The following is a 24,972-nucleotide window of genomic DNA, read 5'->3' as shown; positions in this document are numbered from 1 at the left end:
CTTGAAATGCTAGCATAGAAATGTGATGGCAGATAAAGGCCAAATGACCCATCCAGTCTGCTCCCTAAAAGGACTGCATCCGCTGGAAGAAATGACCACACGAGGAAGGCCCCTCCGCAGACACTCGACCAGGTCTATACTGGAGAAATGCTCAGAGACAACCTTGACCCAGACCTCCTCTAGCAGACTGACGAGGTTTGGTAACCGGGGCACCTTGGAGTCGGTTAAACTCTGAACCAACTTGTCTAATTCCTCTCCAGAGAAAAGAGAAGGTAAAGGGACTCTTACTAAGCTTGGATTTGGAGGCTGCGTCTGCTGACCAACCACAGAGCCATAAGGTATGTCTAGTAGCTACCCCCAAGGGCACAGACTTAGCTGAAGCACGCAACAAATCAAACATAGCGTTTGAAAGATAAGAGCCTAGCTCAAATTTAGCAACCTCCTGATCCACCAGCGACCAGTCATTGGACTCCCTATCTAACACACTCAGCCCACCGGAAGTAGGCCCTGTCCACCAGACCACCACAAATCGCTGCCTGGACAACTAGAGCTGCCACATCAAACTCTGCTTGAGAAGAAACTCCATCCTCTGGTCCTGGGAGTCCCTCAGGTCTGAACCCCCCTCCACAAGAACAATATGCTTCTTGGCAAAGGCTGAAACCACAGCATCCACAATAGGTGACCAAAAAGAATCTTTATCAGACTCAGGAATAGGATAAAGCCTGGACATGTACAGTGCCAGCCAAAAAGGGGCATCCAGAGTCTTCCACTGAGCATGCACTATAACCTGGAGATCCTGGGAAAAGAATGGGAAGCTGTCCAAATCCCCTTAAAAGGATCCACTACCCACGGAACCTCTTTGCTATCCTCCTCAAAATGCAAGACAAGGGCACCTGAAGAATAAGCTTTGGAGCGCTTCCAGGTGAAAAATGCATACTCCTGAGGGCAGTTCAGACATCCAGCCACCCGCATTGTAATAGAAGCAGACCCCACAGGCACTCAAAACTGTAGTCTTTGCCCCTTGGCAAAGCATACAGTTGAGGCACCTCTAGAGAAAAATTGGGGAGGTGGGGGAAATGAAGGGAGGGACTCGGCCGCCTGAGTGTGATATCCCTGAGGGTAACCTTTCCAACAGACCCTGTCAAGGTCTAAAAGAAGACCGCACAGGCTTACCACCTCCACCTGCTGGAGACTGAGAACAGACTGGTTCTATGAGGAACTGCACAGACCACTTGTACTGTTAGAATTCAGTGTGTTCCCAGTTTCCACCTGCTGGCAGAGGAGCGTAAACCCATCCGTCTGTGTCGATCTGGAGGGAGGATAAAGAATGCAGGATTAGTGACTGGACATACAGTGACACAGCATTTCAGCTGGAATTTGAGGAGAAAAACATGGCATCACAGCAAGAGGAAGGGGCCAGAGAAGGATATTTATAGATTCAGAGGCTGACAAATATAGCAACACTGATGGGAAGTTGGAAAAGCCAGAAATATATCATCATAGATTTGGAGAAAGACAAAGACAGTCAAAAATAGTTACCTCCTCATCACAGGGCTCAATTAGTTGCCAAAGCCAAGGAATCTCTGATAGTTTCCTCAGCTCCATATCAATGTTGGTAAGAGCAGTCAAGAGCTGCTCCTTCTGTGGAGGATCCAGCTGCTGCAAGAGAGAGAGAGAGAAAAAAAGATGAAACTGGAGACATAGGAATCAAGGACAGAGGCGGAGAGGGACTAGGAAGGCAGGGCAGGTGGCAATCAGAGACAGATGTAGAGTAAGAAATAGCTAAGGAAAATAGTCCAGAAGGTCAAAACATTCCTTGCTAAATTGATACATGAGTATTTGTAATTCTTTTCTTCTTTTCTTTAGGTGCCTCTTACATCATAACATTATTTACTAATTAATGTCAGGTTATTGATATAACTCTTCCAAATGTTCTATTTGGGTCATATCCTTTTAGTTGTAGCTCAAGGTGGGTTATATTCAAGTACAGAAGTTATTTTCCTGCCCCTGGAAGGCTCACAATTAAAATTTATACCTTAGGCATTGGAAGGTTAAGTGACTTGCCCACGATCACAATAAACTGCAGTGGAATCTGAACTAGGATTTTCTGTTTTCAGCCTCTGCTCTATTAGGTTATTCCTCCACTCCATATCATTGCCAGAAGCTCAGAATCAACAGAAAAAAAACATAAGAACTGCCATAGTCCAACAAGTCCAATTTCCTATGTTCAAAAGTGGTCAATCCAGGTCATAAGTTTTCCAAAGAGAAACAATTCCTCTATAGGTTACTTCTTTGGTATATTTTCATTTGTTCTTACCAAAGCCATTTTCCCAGTCAACAACAGTTCTGTCTCATTCTGAAGAGCTTTGACATTATTTACCATCTCCACAACCAAGCTACAGTTTAGACCCTGTAAAGATAGGAAGTTAAAAGTAACATTCATCAGGACTGGAAAACAATTAATAAGAGAGAGCAATGAGAAAAATAAAGACCAAGAAGAAAATGAAGGTTTAGATTATGACTTGGAGGGACAATCAGCGATAGGATTGAAGGTGAAACATACCTCTGTGGCTTTTGACTTGGCATAAACTTTGTCCATGGATTTAGAGCTGGCATTGACAGCATGTGCAAGTTCTTGTTCCATATCTTGGTGGGACTGCGCTATCTCCCGAATACTAGAAACAATAAAAGGAATTGAGAGGAGTGTGTCAGTGACATTCACAGATGGGAGAAATAAATATGTTTGCATGTATATAGATATAGACACAGACACACAAATACACTTATCTATCTATATACATACATACACAAACACTTATTTATCTATATACATACACACATACACAAACACTTATTTATCTATATACATACACAAACAGATAGAAAGAAAGAGAGAGAAGGCCTCTGTCACAGCCAGAATACTGCAGGATACAGGCATATATATGGATCTATAAATACATTCAGGGTTGGAAAAATAGTTTGCTTAAAATTCAGGGTCTAGTGACATAGAAGAGATATGGGCCTTGCCCAGACCTAAGGAATTGCAGCAGAGCCCAGGCTGGAATTGAAATGGCTACTGGTAGTAAAATCTGGGTTGGAAAGAATTGTGGCCAGGATGGCCAGAACTACAACAGCTGATGGCAGTGAGGCCTAGGCTCAGGATTGTCATGGGAACTGCCAAAAATATACCTCTTATAGGGAAAATAGAACAAGCAGGACTGCTATGGATTCTTACACAGAAACTACATGCTAGAAGAATCACATATGAAAAACCATACTGGGTCAGATCAATGTCCCATCTAGACCAGTTTCCTGTTTTCAACAGTGGCCAATCCAGGTCACAGTACCTAGCAGAAACCCAAATAGTAAAAATATTCCATTCTACCAATCCAAAACAAGCAGTGGCATCCCCCATGCTTGTCTCAATAGCAGAATATGAACTTTTCTTCTAGAACTTCTCCAAACCTTTCTTAAACCCAGCTGTAACCACATCCTCTGGCAAGAAGTTCCAGAGCTTAGCTATTTGAATTAAAAAAAAAAATTCCTCCTATTTGTTTTAAAAGTATTTCCATGTAATCTCATTGAGTGTCTCCTGGTTTTTATACTTTTTGAAAGAGTGAACCTGTTCTACACTGCTCAGGATTTTGTTGACCTCAATCACATCTCCCCCCTCAGCTATCTCTTTTCTAAGTCAAAGAATCTCAGCTTTTTTAATCTTTCCTGTGAGGAGTTCCATCCCCTTTATCATTTAGGCTGCTCTTCTTTGAACCTTTCCTAAATTCTGCCATATCTTTTTTGATGTACAGTGACCAGAATGGTGCACAATATTCAAGGTGAGGATACACTAAGGAACGATAAGGAGGCATTCTAATATTCTTGGTCTTATTTACCATCTCTTTCCTAATAATTCCTAGTATAATAATTCCTGGGCAGATTTCAGCATTGTGTCTACAATGACATCCAGATCTTTTTCTTGGGTGGGCCCTAGCATAAGGTAACTATGATTTGGATTATTTTTCCCAATGTGCATCAGTTTACAACAAATTTCATCTGCCATTTGGATACACAGTCTTCCAATTTTCTAAGGTCTTTCTGCAATTTTTCATAGTCCTAATGCGTTTTAACAACTTTCAACAATTTTTTTGTCATCTGCAAATTTAATTACGAGATCATCTATAAGTATGTTAAATAGCACCAGTCCCAGTACAGATCCCTGTGGCATTCTACTATTTACCCTCCTCCATTGAGGAAAATGGCCATTTAACCCTAACCTCTGTTTTTTGTCCAGTAACCAATTCCTATTCAGAGAAACATAGAAACCCGATGGCAGATAAAGGCTAAATGGCCCATCTAATCTGCCCAACCGCAGAATCCACTATCTCATCCTCTCCCTTAGAGATCCAATATGCATGTCCCAAGCTTTCTTGAATTCAGAAACATTCTTTGTCTCCAGCACCTCCACCGGGAGACTATTCTACACATCTACCACCCCTTAGATTACTCCTGATACATCGGTGTGTGATTTGAGCCACTTTAAGTGGGAGAATATGTGGGGGTGTCCTAATTTAGACCTCAGTTAGAATACACATTTTTGTGGATATCTTTTTATTCTTGAGTAAATCAAGAAAAATCTTTGTTTACCTGCAATCACATCACTTTCTTTTCCAGAGATAAATAAAAAAAAGATTTGAATCGATATGTGAACATTTCTTATGAAAGAACTGAATATTTCACGAGGGTGTCCTAATTTTTTCACATGACTGTATCAAATGCCCCAATAAACATAAACAAACAAATCTTTGAAAACCATTTCTGATTCAGCTAGATTTCTTACATCTTCTTCCATAAAGACAGAAGCAAAGAATTCATTCAGCTTTTCTGCTATGACCTTATCCTCCCTAAATTCCCCTTTTTGCTCCTTGATGATCCAACAGCCTAACGGATTTCCTCACAGGTTTTCTGCTTCTGATATACCTGAAAAAGTGGTTACTATCAGTTTTTGCCTGTTTGGTCACTCATGCAAAATACAGACAGACCCCAAACAAAATACAGAGCATAGAACCACAAATTAAAAGTAGAAATATGCAGAAAATAACTAAACTGGACACCTCAAAGAGGGAAAAAATGCATTTCTTCTTTATACTGAGTAAAATACAAAGACATCAGTGATGCACATTTTCCAAAGCTGACATATTCCAATTAAAATTTTAAAATACAATGTATTTTATACCTTGACTAGACATTTTATATTTCCAGTCATATTAATCCCAGTTTCTCTTTTCTGGTTTCTTATTTATTTCATTTTCTATCCTGTCTAGACTATTCTGTTTGGCTTCGCCTTCCAGGGTTTGCTCTCTATTTGCCATGTCTCATTTCTCTTCCTGCATTCTTTCATACCTTACCTATACCTGTTTCTGACATTGACATTGCCCTTTTAGCTCACCTTTCCAACTCATATTAATCCCAGTTTCTCTTTTCTGGTTTCTTATTTATTTCATTTTCTATCCTGTCCAGGCTATTCTGTTTGGCTTCGCCTTCCAGGGTTTGCTCTCTATTTGCCATGTCTCATTTATCTTCCTGCATTCTTTCATACCTTACCTACATCTGTTTCTGACATTGACATTGCCCTTTCAGCTCATCTTTCCAACTCACCATCCACTCAAATTTCATCCCTTCCTTTCACCCTCCAGCCCTCAGTTTCCCACTTTTTACCTTTTATCTAGAAAAAAAGCCCTACTATAGAATCATAAAACCAGATAGAATCAACCTGAGCTATGCAGTCTACCATTACTATCTGGAAAATTTAATGCTGAAATATTTACTTTAGTGCTAACTCTACAATAGAGTATGAAAGTGTACTCAGAATCTCTATAATATCCTAGTAGAAAATGGGCTAGGAAGGAAACAAAAGAAATAGATGAAAAGATGATAGGTAGGTAGGTTGCTGGCAAGACAGAGAAGAAGGGAGCCACCATCTTCCCTCTCTGCCTTGCCGACCCGATCACAACAGGCAACATCGGGGCCTTGGTCCTGACCCAAAGCCTCTCCTGCTGAACTTCAGCCCTTTGAAAAGGGCCACCGAGGGTGCAACGGCTGATTCCTCCTGCCAGCAAGACAAGAGAAGAAGGGAGCCACCATCTTCCCTCCCTGCCTTGCCGACCACCACAGGCAACATTGGGGCCTTGGTCCCACCCCCAAAGCCTCTCCTGCCGATCTTCAGCCCTGTGAAAAGGCAGAGCATAACGGCACACTGCCGTTCGGCTCGCCTTTGACTCGTGCCTTGCGGAAAGCGTGCAGAACCTAAAAACCAGAGATTTGGCCCTTCACTTGCTGGACAGAATTCATAGAAGAGACGCTACTCAAGATTCCAATCACATCACTGAACTGTGAGTAGGGCGAGAAATAAGCTAAGGCTATCTGCACTTTACCTGCTAGTTTGTAAAACGCTTATGTAATTCAGGTTTTCTGCACTTTACTTGCTAGACTGCTCAGTGCACTCCAATGCAATGACCTGTGAATTGAGTTGTGAAATTAAGCTAAGATTTTAGCACTCTGTACTTTACCTACTAGATTGTTAGATGCATGTATGATTGTTAGTCGCATGTGTTAGATGCATGTACGATCCAGGCTGTGAGAGCTAACTCCCCCAACACAATTCATTACCATCCGGTACTAGCTACACCTAAGAGTTGAACTATCAGATTTTTATCAACTAATCCTAGAAATTGGGAGGAGTAGGTGAAATCAATATAGCTATTGCGACAGGAAGGAGACATATTACCCTGAAAACATGAATTTCCTATTGATCTTAGTGATCTACTTAATAAGCAGTAGCATCAAGGATATTAACTCACTCTATCCACAATTACATTCAGTCCATTATCCTGATCTAGCTATCAGGCCAATGTTTCCTCTAATTTTTCAGAGGCTGTGTGCGCAAAACATTTCATCTGTGCGCATTTTAAAGAAAAACTAAATTTGTGTGCGCTATAAAAATGATTGCCAGAGGGCCCGGAGTTCAGTTATGGGCATTTATGGGCAGGTCTTTGAGTTTAGTCTGAATTAACGAAAACACAATGTAATTTTAGTTACACTTTATGTTAGTTACACTTTATGTAACATAAAGTCTCATTTCAATAAACATAAATTATGTTTCATTAAAATGTTTCATTGAGCGCTACCTATAAATAAGATATCATTGTACTTTATACTTAAAATTTAGAAAATAACAGCAATTTCGTTTTCAAAAGTTTTTCCCTGCGATCTTTCATATTTATCCAGTCCGAATAAATTCTGTCAAGATCTGTTGAGCCTCCATCTTGAAGGTGACTCTTAACACGCATCAGCATTTCAAAATGCTCTAAATGTAAACGATTCCTTTGTTTAGTCTTCAAATTGTTCATTAGACTAAAACCATGCTCACAATCTGAACTAGGTGCTAAGAATGTGGCACCAATGTCCATCAATTTTGCTAAATCTGCAAATTGATAATTCTGAAATGCAAATTTCATCATAATTGGAAAGCTGTTTATCAGATTGCTTTTGATTTTTTCTGCAACAAGGAATTTAAAGTCATTGTATTGCTGAATAATAACACTTTCCTCCGGAAGAAATTGTTTATACTTTAAACAAAGAGATCTGATATGTCCACTTCCAAAGTCAAAGTCGCATTGTGATATTGCTGTACAGTCAAAAGCAGATCATTCCTCAACTTCATTTTCAGGAAATCTTTCACCCAGATGCAAACATTGGATGTTGATGAAGGTTAATATGGAATTAGTATCCACTGAAACCTTTTCTCCAGACCTCATCCTGTTGTCAAGAAGACTGTTGACTTTATTACTCCATTTAACCTTGTCGCCTAAGTATTGCATTCGAAGTTTGTTCAATTTACCCTGTGCAAGATGATAAGCTTCCGATGGTGTCAAACCACGTTTTTGAAATGCCATGGTTAAGGAAGCCAGTTCTGATAAGACATCATTCAAAACTTCAAGTGTAATATGAAATTGTTCACTGTTCAGCTTCTTATAGCAGTACTTTGCAATAGGATCATTATCTTTGTCTTCTTTAAAATATTTTAACAGGGGATCATAATTTCGAATAATTGCATTAAGTGCAAAGTGTCTAGATAACCAGCGCACTTCATTCAGAGGTCTGAAAACAATTGATTCGCGTTCAGATGCATCTGCTATTTCTTGAAATTTGCATCGTTTAGTAGAAGACCGACAGAACACCGTGTACACAGTTCTCATTACAGTTTCTACTTCTTTCATCAATTTTACTTCTTACCATGAATCAGAAAGTCCCAAATCTTCCCGATGTGCAACACAATGTTGCTGCACTAAATGTGGAATGTCTTTTCTCAGCTGTGCTGCAACACCATCTATTTTGCCCAACATAACAGAGGCACCATCAGAGGTGAACTAACCATTTTATTCAGGTCAAGTTCATGTTTCTTATAGAATTCCCTAATTGCTGGTACTATTGATGTAGCATCACATGCTTCCAACTGTAGCATCCCACCAAATGATGTCCTATACTCATTTGAATTGACTGGCCGATACTTAAAGTAGAGTATTGGGTACTTGTTGACAGAAATGTCTGTGCTTTCATCAACAGTTAACGTATGATACGTTGCTAATTTAATGTCTGCCATACGATCATCTTGCACGATGTCACTGATAATTCCAAGAAATTCAAACACATAGTTTTTGTTTTTCCAGTTATCAGGTATACTAACATAATTTCGCCATGTGCTCATTGATATCTTGAACAGAGAGCATTGAGATATTCATCTTAATGGCCAGCACAACACTGTCGACAAGAACCTTAATTTCATCAGGACTGGACCGCTTCCGTTCATTACTAATTTGCCTGTTTTCTTTTTTGGTTGGGCTTTTAAGCAACATGTTAACCAGTCCCCCTCTTAAATTCGGATTTTTATTTCTGAGTTTCCTAATACTGTCGGTATGAGATTTACTTGATAGATGGTGTTTCAGAAAGTCCAGTTTCCAAGCATCATCCCATATTTTTCCAGTAGAGAATTTTCCAGTTGCTTTGGCATCTTGACAATAACAATACACAACTCCATCGTCTTTGTCATAGGTAAATATTTCACACAGACGAACACGCATTGTATTTCGAGATTCCGGTGTCTCCGTTTCAACAATTTCTTCAAGCCATTCAGACCTAAAAGCTGTTGCAGCTCTCTTGCGTTTTACACTTTTCACCATTCGCGGTTTAGACATTTTAAGAGTTATATCCGGTTGCAATTTAATAAATGAATACAGTTATACAACCGCAGTACCACGCTGCACACTACGATTCCACGAAATAAACAATATGGCGGAACTTCAGGAAGTCAAAGAATCTGAAGTGTTTCATATCCTAAGGGCCGTAGGCTATGGCCCTATGGGGCACGTGACGTGTCAAGTTCAACTGCCAAAGATAACGGAATCACATGAATGACTTAAAATTTATATTATAACGCTTCAATAAATGTGATACATGGGAAATCGGAACAGCTGGTCTTCTGCAACATTTCATTTTAGCAGTGAAAATCATTTTAGGCAAAAATTTATTTTTTTGTGCGTGCTATTTTAATTTTGTGTTCGCGGGTTCGGCAAGTTGTGCGCGCACACAAGCGCACAGCTTAGAGGGAACAGTGTATCAGGCACATAATTAACCTACAGGAGATAAAGCAAATCAGATTAATGTTATCTCAAATAAAGATAGACATCAACGTACCCTTAAAAAAAAAGACAAGGGAAGTAAATCCCATCAGAACCACTACATCTACGAAAACTATCACATCTGCTTCTATTCCCTGTGCATATCTTAACACTAGATCTGTCAGGAATAAAGCTTTTTTAATTAAAGATTGGATCATCAGCAAGCAAATAGCCTGTCTTTTTCTAACGGATACATGGCTATTGTCTGAAGAAGATCCAATAATAATTGATCTCCTACCACATAACTTTAAAATTCTAACACTAAACTGTGAGGGAAGAAAAGGGGGAGGATTAGCAATTATTCTTAAGGAAGGATTTGAGTTTGAACTATTGGATTCAAAAATGACCAATCAGTTAGAAATAATAGCCTGTAAAATTAGCAATAAGGAACTAGAAGAATCCCTCTCTTTCATTTTATTCTACGTCCCACCAAAAAGCTGGCCAAAAGCCAAAGAGGACTTTTGCGAATATGTGCTACATAATTCAATTACTCCTTCATATAATATAATCGCAGGTGACATAAACTTACATCTAGATGAAGAGGACAACCCAGATGCGAAAGAATTTAAAAACTTTCTATCTTTGCTTGTTCTACAAACTCCCTTTTCCCACACAAACACATGAAAAAGGCCATCACTTAGATGTGGTAGCTATGTCCACAAAGGAGATTTCAGACCCTTCCATCTCTCTACCTGATGGCACTTGGTGTCACGATATCTGATCTGACCATTTTACTTATTATTTCAAGTTAATCTGGACTCATTCAAAATCTAAAACACATCCAAGGATAAAAAGAGAACATCTCACAAGGGGGTCATATCAATCCAGAGGAATATTGGTCACAATATGAACTACAAGCAGAGATAGGAGAAGAAGTCCCTAATCCTAAATCTACTAGATTACTGCAACATCCTCTACCTCCCCTACCCTGCTACAATGACTAAACATCTTCAAACAATCCAAAATACAGTTCTGAGACTCATCTACTCATTGAGAAAATACGACCATATTACAGAAGCATACATCAACTCACATTGGCTACCAATCCAAAAAAGAATACTATTTAAATTCTACTGTATGTTATTTAAAGCCTTAAACGGAGACAGCCCAACCTACCTGAACAACCGCCTCATCCAAACCACCTCAATCAGACATAGAAAAACACACACCCCATTCACATACCCCTCGATCAAAGAAGTAAAACGGAAAAAATTATACGATGGCCTCCTGGCTACTCAAGCAGCTAAACTAGATAACCAAATCGCCAATCTACTGATAATGACACCAGACTACAAGACGTTCAGAAAAGAAATAAAAACTATACTCTTCTAGAAATTCCTGAAACAGCCACAACTTCAGAAAAGAAATAAAAACTACATTCTTCAAGAAATTCCTGACAGCCCTAACTTCAAACTTACCGTCCTTCCCCCCTCCCTCTTCCTGCCACACAGAAACTACATAACCTATTCTTTACCTCTCTAGAAAGGACAAATGTTCTTCCATTGTAACCCTCCATTTTTTATCTCTTTTGTAATCTGCCTTGAACCGCAAGGTAATAGCGGAATATAAATCTGTAATGTAATGTAAGTCGACTTTTGGGATCACTGGATGAAAACTAGCACAGCCATTTTAGATGAAATAGCCCTTAAACTAAATAGCAAAAGCTGCGCAAATAAATATAACAAATGGTTTGACTCCGAACTTCTAAAAATGAAACGACTAGTAAAACGACTAGAAAGAATTTGGAAAAAAACAGGAAAATTGTCAGACCGGAACAACTGGAGATCCAATATAAAAATCTACAAACAACTGATAAAAGACAAACTCTTTTTACTCTTCTAAAATTCTTTTACTCTTCTAAAATTGACTTATCTAGCTCAAAAGGAATCAATACAAAAGAGCTGTTCAACTTGGTTATGAATTTATTTGACACCACACTCAACACGTGCACAATATTAAACGGTTCATAGACAACAACGCGGAAGACAAAGGCACGCGCCAACAACTGAGCGCAAGACATTTTACTGTAAACTTAGCTTTTTCCCTAAAAACAGGGAAAAGTAAAGTTTTCAGTAAAATGTGGGGGGTTACAACCCCACAACGCCCCCACAACGCGGCGCGATCTGTATTAAGTAAAGTGGGGGGGTTCCCTAAAAATAGTAATTTTCTTTGGGGCGCGCCTCCGTGCTGCGCTCAATTGTCTGCTCGCGCCTTTGTCCCGGCGCGCTTTTGACCTGACACCTATTAAACCACCTTCAGCAAATGAGTTAGCACAGCATTTCAACTCAAAAATAAAAAAAACTAAGAAACAACTGTTCGACAAATGACATCAATGAACACCAAATAGCTATCACACAAGGAAATGAAATACCAGCAGACATGATCTGGAGTTCCTTTCAAGACTTAGAATGGAATAATTATATTAAATTATACAACAAACACTCTAAATCATACTGTGTTTTGGACTCATGTCCCTCAGAAATTATGAAGGCAGCTCCATTAAACTTTAAACTATCCTTGCTGAATTACCTAACCAATAAACTAAAAAATGGAAAATTCCTCACTAATAATGGTCATATAATAATAACTCCAATTCCAAAAAATAGTAAAGAATCATTAGCACTAATAACCAACTATAGACCAGTGGCATCCATCCCATTTATTGTAAAAATCATGGAAGGATTGGTACATACCCAATTGATGAAATATCTTGATCAATTCTCTCTCCTACATGAGACTCAATCTGGTTTTAGACCTTTGTTCAGCACTGAGACAGTAATTACGGCTATCTTAGATAATCTGCATCTCTTGTTCAGTAAGGGCCTTAATGCCCTGATTATGCAATTCGATATGAGCTCTGCCTTTGACTTGGTGGACTATGGGAAACTACTAAAATGCTTAGATGCAATTGGTATCAGGGAAGAGGTCTTAGACTGGTTTTGGGGTTTCCTTATGTCACGCACCTATCAGGTACGTTTCAATTATGATCTCTCTGATACCTGGAGCAACCCATCCGGCGTACCGCAGGGGTCACCACTTTCCCCACTGCTTTTCAATGTTTACATGTCCTCATTAGGAGCACAATTAACCCAGCTGGGGATAAAATTATTCAGTTACGCAGATGACTTCACGATCATCATCCCATTCGCTAACTCTCTCTTGGAAGCTACTCCCAAGGCAACAGAAGTACTAAATCTGATGGAGCAATGGATGTCTGAATTCAGACTGAGACAACTCAGAAAAAACAAAATTTTTCATAGCCTCCCCAAACATCAAAACATCACTCTGCATCAATAAATTTAGTTACCCTATTCAATCTACTATGAAGATATTGGGTGTAACATTGGATCAGAGCCTAACCATGAAAGACCAGGTTGACTCCTTAATCAGAAAGAGTTTTTTCACTCTATGGAATATTTTGACATGTCAGCTTTTAGAATTCTGGTACAATCCCTCGTTTTAAGTCAACTTGATTACTGTAATATCGCCTATTTGGCAATTGCCCAAAAGAATATGCGATGATTACAATTGGTGCAAAATGCAGCGATTAAACTGATCTTCGGACTGAAGAAGTCCGATCATGTAACATCTTACTATCGACTACTGCACTGGCTGCCGATGGAGGCGAGTGTGAAGTTTAAGTTCGATTGTTTTTTGCTTTAAGGCACTATTTGGTCTAGCCCCTAAATATATAACTGACCTTTTCTCTTTCTCAGCCAACAGACATAAGAGAAGCTCACACTTGAACTTTGTTTCTCCTCCAGTTAGAGGATGTAAACTTAAAAGACATCATCAACACCTTCTCTCACATCAGGCAGCACTATGAGATAAAAATCTAGATAAATTGCTTACGCCTACTACGTATGGGGAATTTAGGAAACGCCAAAAAACATATCTGTTCCTGAAGTATTTAGACAGCTGACCTGTACAATTCTTACTCCAAAATAACCTTTAATCTATACCTGCTAATCACTAGCTCTTAACTCTGTTTATTCCACTCAAGTTGTGCCATCTTTTAATTATTATAAATCGCATAGAACTTCACGGTCCTGCGGTATATAAACTGTTATTATTATTATTAGAAGAAAGCTAAAGAGTGGAATATGTCAGCTTTGGAAAATGTCTCGCTGATGTCATATTTTTCTCCAGTATAAAGACAAAAGGCATTTCTGTTTCTAGATTTCTTATTAGGGTTTCCAGTTTATTTATCATCTGTATATTTCTACTTCTACTTTGTGTTTCCTTATTCTATATTTGGTGGGGGTTCTGTCTTTGTTTTGCTTGTATGACTGAGGTGTGCGATTCTGCTAGCATGTAGTTTCTGTGTAGAAATTGTGCTGCTTATTCTGTTGAAGTGACACCAAACCAAAACTTTAAATGATTTTTTATGTGTATTATATTCATTTATGTATTTCTTCAGTGTTGCACTAGAGTTTGGCTTCTTGGGGTTCCCATTCATTTTTTCTGTATATTTCTGTTCTTAGCTTGTCTCAAGTATAGACTTAAATATAAGACCTCCAGAGATAAGGAAATACCTACTGTACCTGAAAGTAACCCACCTTGAATTATTATTGTTTAGAGGCGAATTAAATCCAAATTTTTTTCCTGCCCTTCACCTATAGTATGTGCATACATGTAGCATAATTCTGATCAACTGGATTCCTTTCACACATAGAAAAAGATGTTCGGTTTTGTAAGCAATAAATTTAAAAGCTAATAAAATGAGAGGCAAGTACAAGCTCAATATACCTGTGGATGAGAGCACCTGCAGCCTGCCCAAACTCGTAGATCTGGGAAGATTCCCCTTCTGACACAATTTCAGCATGTAGGGCAGATGACAATGAAGTATGAAGGATCTCACATTTCTGTTTGTCCTCCCATGACTTCAGGGTGTTCTCAAATGCCTAAAATCCACAGAATAAGAGAAGCAGAAAATCATCTTACAAAGACCTAAAATAAATGTACATCTAGTCCCACTCAACCTAAATAATTAAATAAATAGAATTACAGATCAATCCTCTGCAGGATATAGAGGTATATAACAGATCATGTTGCTCTCTGTGCTCAGAATCAACAATGAAGTTGACACTTAAGCATGTACATAAGATTCACTATAAAAAAAAAAACTTATATGGCAGCAATTTTAGTAGCCGGTCCCCAGTTATGGAATGCTCTGAATGGTTCACTAAGGATATGTCAAAATCTGAAGTCCGTAAAGAAACTGTTGAAAACCCATTTGTTTGTTAGGGCGTTTCTTTAGATCTAGCATACTTCTCTGTGGATCAATTTAGAAAGAGGGAATGGTAACTATATTTATATTGGTGTGATATAAAGGAGTCAATCCATGTCAACTATACAAATGAACCTCACCTTACCATCTTCAATTTTAATGAAACTTGACATGTAGGTACCCTAACTTATAACACTAACCCATACAAAGTTTCAACCCCTAAAACCTGAAATTTATTTAGTAAGAGGTGCCTAAGTAGAGGCCTTAAAACACATATGTCAAACACAAAGCCTGCAGGGTGAATCCGGCCCGCTAGGCCATTTTATGTGGCCTTCGGCAGTGCTCCCAAACTTCCCCTTCTCACAACTCAGCATATCTTCCCTCCCGCACCGGTCCGATGTTGCCGTCAAACTGAAATATCTCCCGCCTTGGCAGTGATTCAGCAATGTTGTACATGCTCTCCTTCCTGCTTTCCGTCTGCTGTGGTCTACCTGGGCAGAAACAGGAAGTTGCATGTCATTGGAGACAGACCACGGCAGATGGAAAGCAGGAAGGGGAGCCGTGGACAACATTGCTGAATCACTGGCAAGGAGGAAGATTTTTCAGCTTGATGGTGACATCGGACCAGCGTGGGAGAGAACACATGCTGGGCTGTGAAGAGAGAGGGCCCAGAGTGGGAGGAAAGACATGCTGGGCTGTGAGGAGAGTGGGCTGTGAGGAGAGAAGGACTGGCGTGGGAGGGATGCTGGGCTGTGAAGAGAGAGAGACATATGGAGAGAGGTTGGACCTGAGGTGGTGTGGAAGAAGAGGGAAAGAGATACTTGAAGGGAGAACTTTTAGAAAGAGAAAGGAAGACATGGTGGACCTGGGGGGAGGGAGGGAGGCAGGCAGCCAGGGGGAGAGATAGGAAGTCCGCTTGAACAGTGTCCAATCCAGCCACATGGGACACCGTCAGTGCCAGGAGATGACATTCTGCCCAAAGGAACAGAAGCCGAGCCTCCTGAGCCAAAGGAGAGCTCTTGGTCCCTCCCTGTCAATTGACAGATGCCACTGCCGTCTCATTGATGGAAAAAACTCGAACAGCATGCCCCTCCAGATGAGTCTGCAATGCTCTCAGGGTTAGCCGAATAGCCCTGAGCTCCAGCCTGTTGATGGACCACTTCCTCTGCGTTGGGGTCCAACAGCCCTAAAGGGGATAACGATCGCAGTGAGCCCCCCCCCAGTCCTGAAGGCTGGCATCCGGGGTTACTACAATCCAGGAGGCAATCTGCAATTGAACGCCACCAGGCCAAACTTGCTCTGGCCTCCAACGTCCATGGCATATGCATCTCTAGGGCATCTCGGTGAGGCACCCAATGAGAAAGCAAGGCATGTTGTCGAGGACGCATGTGTGCCCCCGCCTAGGGAACCACATCCAGCGCGGTTACCATGGAGCTTAACACCTGCAAGTAATCCCACGCAGAAGGAGCCAACTGAGCTGAAATCTGCGCACACAGCTTTTCTCTGCGAATTCCAGGCAGGTAAATGCTATCTTCTACTGTATTTAACAAAATTCCCAGGTAAGCTAGGGAGTGCTTGGGCATCAGATGGCTCTTCTTGAAGTTGACAATCTAGCCCAAGGATCCCAGTACCCGGGGCACCCTTTCCATCATAGAAAGCCCCTCTGCCAACGAGAACAATCTGATCACCCAGTCATCCAGATACAGGTGAACTTGCAACCCCCATCTTCCTTAGGTGCGGTAAGCTACCGTGTTTCCCCGAAAATAAGACAGTGTCTTATATTCATTTGGGGCCCAAAAAAGGCACTAGGTCTTATTTTTGGGTAGGGCTTATTTTTTTCATATACATGATCATCTCTCCCTTCCTCTCCTTTATTCCAATTTTTCCTCTTTGCTTTCCCCCACATGTGCAGCATCTTTCTATCTCTCCATCCCTCCCATCCCCCTGTGCAGAACACTTGCCCAGCTTCCATCCCTCGTGCAACAGAACCCTTGAGCACATGCTGCAGCCCCTGCTGCGCAGCCGAACCATCGATGACCCTCCATCCTTCCCTCCCAACCAATCCCTGATGACTGCGACCATAAATACCTTGCTGCAGAGGAGCATCGGGCCAGCAGCACTCACAGGCTGCTTTGCAGCCTTCTCGCTGAGGCTGTCTGTGTACATGGATGAGAAAATTAACGCAGCAAAATTAAATTCAATTTTTGACAAAAAAAACGCTGAGAAAACTTGAAATAGAAAAAGAATGTGGTGGAACTCCCTACAAAAGGAATTAAAACTAGAAAAAGATACCAAAAAGTTCAAATCCTTTTTTCAGACTACTTTATTTAATATAAGAATCATCTGGAGGAGGGTAATTAATATGGTAATTAATATGGTAGAAGGGAAGAGCGTGAGAGACGAGCTCCGCCTCCTGATGCCCCTTGCAGTACAAACTTTTGATTTTCTACATTCTTCATCGCAGCTCTGTTATTGCCGGGGAGGCAGAAGGGAAGAGCGTAGGAGACGAACTCCGCCGCCTGATGCACCTCGTGACGAACAAAACCAAAAAGAGCTCAAACAGTCAGGAATACAGGCAGCAATACAGACAAAACAACAAACAGACAACAAACACAGTCAAGACAACCCTCATGATGAAGCCCCCTCTTATTCCTATACTTCCTCTCCTATGCCTCTCCACCCTCACAGCCTTACACAACATATCCCCCAACAATAACACCAATCTCCCATGGAACTACAAGCAACGAAGACCCAGTCGACCAGAAACTAAAAAACAATCGACGGAATACATTGGACAATCTCGGCATATCCTTCCCATACTCTGGAACAAACACAAACACCGAAAACAAACGAATCCTAAACCACTCAACGACCCACTATCTACAAAATGCTCAACAAAACCAAATGAAATCACCATCCCTTGCATATATGTTAATGCTCGATCAATGGTAAACAAGCTTTTCATCCTAAATGACCTAATCACATCCAATGACATTGCTCTGACATTCATCACAGAAACATGGCTGAAAGACCTCGAAAGCCCTGAACTTCCACACCTCTGCCCACAGGGTCACAACATACTTCATCTTCCCAGAAAACTCAAACGAGGAGGCGGCCTGGCAATTACAAAAACTCATACACCATCGCCAAGACAGACTCAAGCTCCCAACCCGACCTAGAATACATCACCTGCAAACTTGAAAGCGAACACAACCTCGCACACAAGAACATCGAAATCCTCCTACTCTACAGACCCCCTAGCACTAATTCAGACTCCATCACAAAAACGATGGAAATAATAACTAATCTCACATGCCAACATGACAAACTAATTATACTCAGTGACATCAACCTACCCCTTGAATCTGCAGAAAATAAAGAAGTCACCAAACTCAAGACTCTACTTGAGGACTGCCAAATCACAATCATACCTTCAGGCCCCACCCATGAAAAAGGCCATACCTTAGACCTGTTTGCATCCTCTCCCCCTAACCTAGTCAATAGGGCCAAATGGTCCCCTGTCCCATGGACAGATCACTTTCTCCTAGAATTCTGCCTAAACCTAACTGACAAAAGACCTGAACTCCAAAGCCACCAAAGACACAAGATTGTCACAAGTGTCAAAATCACTCCCTCCCCCCACAAAAAACACCACCTCAATGATAACCAACTGGAACAAAATCATAGCCGATACTGTATCCCCTCTCCACCCACGCATAATAAAATCAAACCGAACTTCGCCCTGGTTTATGGAGTCCTTAAGACTAGACAAACAGCTATGCAGACGTCTAGAGAGGACATGGAGGAAAAACATGACACCAGAACACAGAACATAATGGAGAGCAGCCATAAATAAATTTAAGGACAATATATCCAAAACAAAGAAAAACTACTACGTCACTAAAATAGGAGGCAACACAACCAACAGCAAAAAACTGTTTCTCCTAGTACGACAATTGACTTCCCCCCCAAACCAAGAACCTGCAACCCTCTCTAATAAAATCTCAGCCCAAGAACTAGCAGATTTCTTCCTCAACAAAGTCAAGTTGGTCCAATCGTAAGTTGCTAAGACAGCCACAACAAATACTTCCCAACACAAATATACAGAATACACTGTACCCATAAAAGCAGACCAGATCTAGTCGTCATTCACTAACCTTTCCATCCCCGATACCAATAAACTAATATCAAAGCTAGTCTTACGAAGCAGTCCCTTAGACCAGTGGTTCCCAACCCTGTCCTGGAGGACCACTAGGCCAATCGGGTTTTCAGGCTAGCTCTAATGAATATGCACGAGAGAGATTTGCATATAATGAAAGTGACAGGCATGCAAATCTGCTCCATGCATATTCATTAGGGCTAGCCTGAAAACCCGACTGGCCTTGCGGTCCTCCAGGACAGGGTTGGGAACCACTGCCCTAGACAACTGTCCTCCATACCTTCTTTCTGCAGCTCTGTATCATATCATTAACTGGCTCACCAACCTGCTAAATAGTTCCCTGAACCAAGGGCATCTACCAAAAGAAATGGGTAAAATAGCCTTCACCCCTATACCGAAAACAGCCCAAGCAGACCTCTCGATAGCATCTAACTACAGACCGATTGCTGGCATTCCGATCCTCACTAAAATCCTTGAGTCCCATGTCAGCAAGCAGCTAGCCTCATACATAGAACAATACTCCTGCCATCACACATCCCAATATGGCTTCCGAAAAAAGCACAGCACTGAGCTCCTCATCATCATTCTAATCACTAAAATCAAACAGTTGCTAAGCTCGGGTCATCAGGCAATACTGGTCCAATTTGATATCTCCGCAGCCTTCGACTCAGTGGACCACCAATTACTTCTAACCAAACTCTTGGAAATCGGAATAACAGGGACTGTACTGAAATGGTTTGCCGACTTCCTACAAAATCGCAAATACTTGGTCAAAAGGCAAGAATCATACTCCAACCCTTGGAAGGCATTCTGAGGTGTCCCACAAGACTCCCCTCTATCCCCAATCCTATTCAATTTATTCATGAGCTCGCTGGGACACATCAAAATGGAAGACGAAACTATACTATCTTATGCCGATGACATCCTCCTCCTCATCCCCATAACCCATAACCAATAACCATCCTAATATTGCCGAAAAAATCTCAAACAATATAGATAAAATTCAAACCTGGGCAACGAACAACAAGCTGAAACTGAATGCCACTAAGACCAAAGCCATTGGTTTCCGCACCACACAACAGAATGTCATATCTAACCTCACTCTTTCCTCAGGCATCACTCTCATAATGGAAAAATCCACCAAGGTACTAGGCTGCATCTTAGACGACACTCTCACAATGGAACCACAAATATCTAATCTTCGGAAAAAGACCATCTACACTATGCGTCAACTGCGACTCACAAGATCATACTTCCACCTACACCACTTTGCTCTGATCGTTCAGATGATGGTCCTACCTCAACTAGACTATTGCAACTCTGCTTACCTTGGCATCAATACTACTCTTATCCACAAACAGCAAGTCATCCAGAATACAGCCGTTAGATTAATCTACAAATTAAAGAAATTTGATTCAATCACAACCTTCATCAGGGAACTACATTGGCTCCCAATATCATCCCAAATAATTTTCAAATTGTCATGTATCCTACACCAGATTCTATACGGAAACTCAGCAGCCCCTCTCATCCAACTATTTTCTACTGTTTGGTCGACATCAAAAAGACTCCTTAACAGAATCCAACTAAACCTGCCATCCACAAAATACCTCCACTACAAGCAAATTTTCTACTCTATGCTATCTTATCTGGGTGTAAAAACCTGGAATAACCTACCAGAAGCTATCAAGAAAGAGAAAAACTACACCATATTTAGAAAAAAACTGAAAACTCACCTCTTTGACAATTAACTGTTTTAGTTTATGTATAGCACCCCCTGCTTCTAGGTCTCTCCTCTTGCTTCTCCATGCCCCTTCCCCTACTACTTTCCCCTTCCTCCTTGATCTGTCGCCTTGAGCCTGTATAGGTATGTGCGACTCACAAATGGAAGATTAGATTAGATTAGTTCACTATTTCACAGTTCATACATGATAGGATGAAGCAAGATATACAAAGGAAGTTTAAATGATGATACATTTAAATGGCAACTAAAAGTTTTAGTATGTATATTTAGAGGGGCTAATTAAATAAATAAGTATAATAAAGGGATACAGTCGACTCCACCTAAGTGCATGTCGGTTAAGTGCATGCTTCGGTTATCCACAGTCTACCACCATGGTCCTGTTTTTTTAACATTAAAGTCAATGGACAAACTCCAGATAATTGCAATTCTGATAAGCACACAATCCGCTTAGGCACATTGATGTTATAGGTACCACCTCTATTTGTTCATGTTACGTTCACTCTGGTTAAAAGCAATCACATTCTCACGTGGATGAGCCACGTGTTTCGGATCAGCAGTCTAATCCTGGCCAGGTGTTCAAACTTTCGGAACTGCACCATGGTGTCGCGTGGACAAAATTTTTTGTCTTTGGCTGAACGTGTCTACCATGCTGGACAAAAGTCATTGTCTTTGGCTGAACGTGTCGATGTCTTAAAGAGACTTGACCAACGGGAGAATCAGGTCTCTATTGCAAACATTCATCCTAGCCAGATTTCTTGGATTTCCAAAAACAAACAAACAAACAAACAACAAACTATATTGAAAGTCTGGCAAAACAGCAGCAATCCTACCAGGAAACGGAAAATAATTGGGAAGGCTGGAGACGTTGAACAGGCGTTGCTGCGATGGTTTACTGAAGCTAGAAGTTGTTAACTGCCAATCAGTGGACCTCTACTGATGGAGAAAGCAGCACAGCTATTTGAAGAACTGGGCATAGAAGACTTCAAAGCAACAAATGGATGGCTAGAGAGATGGAAAGTTCGTAACGGCATAAAATTTAAGAAGCAGCATGGCGAATGAGTTTGGTGCAGAAAGATGGGTCATGGAAGTGCTGCCATCAGTCACTGGTGGATATAAACTATGCGACGTTTTGAACACCGATGAGATGGGCCTGTACTGGCAAGCCATCCCTGATGGAACACTGGCTTTCAAACGCAGTGAAACTGTTGGCTTCAAGGTGCCAAAGGAACAATTGACATTGCTGCTCAGTTGCAATATGGACAGTAGTGAAAAGCTCGAGCCACTGGTGACTGAGAAGAATCGAAGTCCTTGGTGCTTCAAAAACATTAAACGCCTGCCTGTTGAATATGAAAGCAACAAAAACGCATGGATGATGGCGATACTGTGGATTGAATGGTTGCAGAACCTTGACAATCTGTTGAGAAGGCGTAGAAGGCACATTGTAATGCTAACATTGTAAGACTAACCAACATCAAACTCGTGTTTCTTCCGCCAAACACGACCTCTTGGATCTAACCGATGGACCAAGGGATAATTGCCAACTTCAAACTCATCTTAAGATATGTGATGGCAGTGATTGATGCAAGCACGGAATCCAGCCCCTGAGCTCGCGAGAAAACTGACGGTGCTCGATTCAATGATTTCAAATTGCTATTGACAGGCAAGCTTCGTTCACGCATCAGATGAGACAACTGAAATTGACACTTTGTCCATTGAACTCCCAATTGGACTCTCGCCACAAGAGTTTGAGCTGTATGTCGCTGTTGACAACAATGTGCCTACATCATCTGACAACACTAATTCCGAAATCTGTACAGTCATAAAGGACACTGAAGACAATCAAAAGTCTGATGAGGATGGAGATACTGCTGTATTCATTACAACTAATGAAAAACCTGCAGAGATTGTTTCCTTCTTGGACGCACTGAAGCCCCTACATACGTAGCGTTGTTTTCTGGAGATAAATGAATGTCACGACTATGGACAGTTTTACAGCATCAATAGTCAGATACACAGCCTGAATCGTGCAATCTGCATGCAGAAAACAATGACCGATTATTTCAGTAGTGTGTTGTTTTAAAAAAGGTTTACAGTGTATTGCATTAGACGGAACAGTGCTGTTTCTATAACTGAACCATGTTAAATTATATTCGGTGTTTTTTGCTGAATAAAAGTTTTATTGCATTTGACCACAGCGTACTGTGATTTTTCAAGACTAAAAAGTGGTACTTCAATTAAGTGCACACTCTGTTTAAGCGCACTTGGCGGTCTGGTCCGGAGGCCTTGCACTTAAGTGGACTCGACTGTATATGGTTATAGTATGGGGGATATGATCGAGACATTCAAAATACTGAAAGGAATCGACAAAATAGAGCAGGAAAAAACATTATTTACAATGTCCAATGTGGCACGGACAAGAGGACATGGGCTGAAGCTAAGGGGGGACAAGTTCAAGACAAATATCAGGAAGTTCTGCTTCACACAACGAGTGGTGGACACCTGGAATGCTCTCCCAGAAGAGGTAATTGCGGAATCCACCATTCTAGGATTTAAGGGTAAGTTAGATGTACATCTCCTTATGAGTGGCATGAAGTGACATGGGTAGGGGTAGGCTAGATGCACTTCTCTTTACGAGAAGCTTGGAGCGATATGGGGACCAAAACTATGCCAGGGTACACCTGGTGGGGCCTCCGCGTGTGCGGATCGCCGGACTTGATGGACCTAGGGTCTGTTCCGGAGATGGCGCTTCTTATGTTCTTATTCTTTATTGTTGAGTCAATCAAAGGACAGACTAGGTAAATGATTTGTACATGTATATGTATGCTGAACATCTCAGAAACAATCTAATTCTGTATGTAACACCATTACTAAGCTATTTTATCATAACTCCAGCATTGTTGTGTCACTATTTGAATATAGTTCATATATTGTAGCTTGTGTATTGTACTATCAAAACTGAAGTTAATGTTCATATTTCCATCAAAGCTGTTCATGTAAACTGCTCTGCACTGACTTCATAGTCATTAGTTAGCGGTATAGAAGCTTTAAATAAACAATTTATTACCTGAGATGTGTATGTGTGAACAATTGTAATGTCTCTTCTCTCAAGGGAAGGTATTAATTATATCTCCATAGAAGAGCCATATTAACTAACATACAATTTAGGTGTGTGTGTGTGTGTGTATAATTATCCTGCCTCTTCTGTGTTAACTGGGAGATGAGGAACATTACTTACTCTTCCTTTTCACTAGAGGTATAATAATACTGCCTCCTTTCTAGAGACATTTGGGAATGTAATCATCTTGATATCTCCCTGAGAGATTGTATTTATCCTATTTCTTTCAAGAAGGGATATAATTATCCTGTCTCCTCTTCAGCAGTGAAAGGAGGAAAGCAATTATTTTGTTTTCCTCTACTCCACCCCAAAGAAGGGAAGATTAGGTTCTTACCTTGATAATCTTCTTTCTAGGAGAAAGGCATATGAGTCTTGAACCAATGGATTATTCTCCTTCAGCCACTGTAAATCTAAGGCAGGACTCTGCATAACAGAACCTGCAGGTCCAGGACTTTTCTCGCTGAGGTGATAGCTACTAGGAAAACTGTCTTAATGGTAAGAGCCATTAGCAATGTCTCTTGTAAGGGCTCATATAAGTCTTTATTGAGGACATGCAAAACAATGTTAAGAATCAAAGTGGGAAAACGGCTGTCTCATAGGATGATGCAACCACAAAGTACCCTTCAAAAATCAGGTTATATCATGATGAGAGGCCAAAGAATCTTTCTCCACTCAAGCCCTAAAGCACGAGATAAATTTATTGGACTGCTATCAGAGCCCATGAGGACCTTAAACATATTGGGAAAGAAGATAATATTAATGCGGAGACTGACTGGTCTGTGGCCTGTACAAGTATAAGGCCCACATTGCAAACAATGATGAAGATGATGCTATGTGCTAATTATTTTTGCTGTTTGCACTTTTATGGAACTTTCTTTTTAACATTTGTTGAAGACTTCAATTTACAGTTTATCCAAAGGGGGGTGGGGGTGGGAATGAACTTCCCTACATAAAAGTCCAAGCTAGAGAGAAAGTGACTTAGCAAGTGCCTGA

The 24,972-nt window shown here is 40.8% G+C and overlaps 1 protein-coding gene across 6 annotated transcripts in view; it reads right to left on the bottom strand.

Annotated features, from left to right (window-relative positions):
• DGKD (diacylglycerol kinase delta) overlaps positions 1-24,972 on the bottom strand; it is a 327,255-nt gene that overhangs the window by 67,623 nt on the left and 234,660 nt on the right. For all 6 annotated transcript variants that reach the window (XM_033959775.1, XM_033959776.1, XM_033959777.1 and 3 more), the window contains 4 exons: positions 14,481-14,635; positions 2,564-2,675; positions 2,318-2,410; positions 1,540-1,659 (listed from right to left, as the gene is read on the bottom strand). In XM_033959775.1, coding sequence (XP_033815666.1) covers positions 1,540-1,659; positions 2,318-2,410; positions 2,564-2,675; positions 14,481-14,635 — 480 coding nt within the window. The remainder of the gene's footprint in view (positions 1-1,539; positions 1,660-2,317; positions 2,411-2,563; positions 2,676-14,480; positions 14,636-24,972) is intronic.

The sequence above is a fragment of the Geotrypetes seraphini genome, chromosome 9 (assembly GCF_902459505.1).
Source record: "Geotrypetes seraphini chromosome 9, aGeoSer1.1, whole genome shotgun sequence".
Taxonomy (NCBI): Eukaryota; Metazoa; Chordata; class Amphibia; order Gymnophiona; family Dermophiidae; genus Geotrypetes; species Geotrypetes seraphini.
Note: the sequence above shows the minus strand (reverse complement) of the source record. Positions and strands in the feature narration are given on the sequence as shown.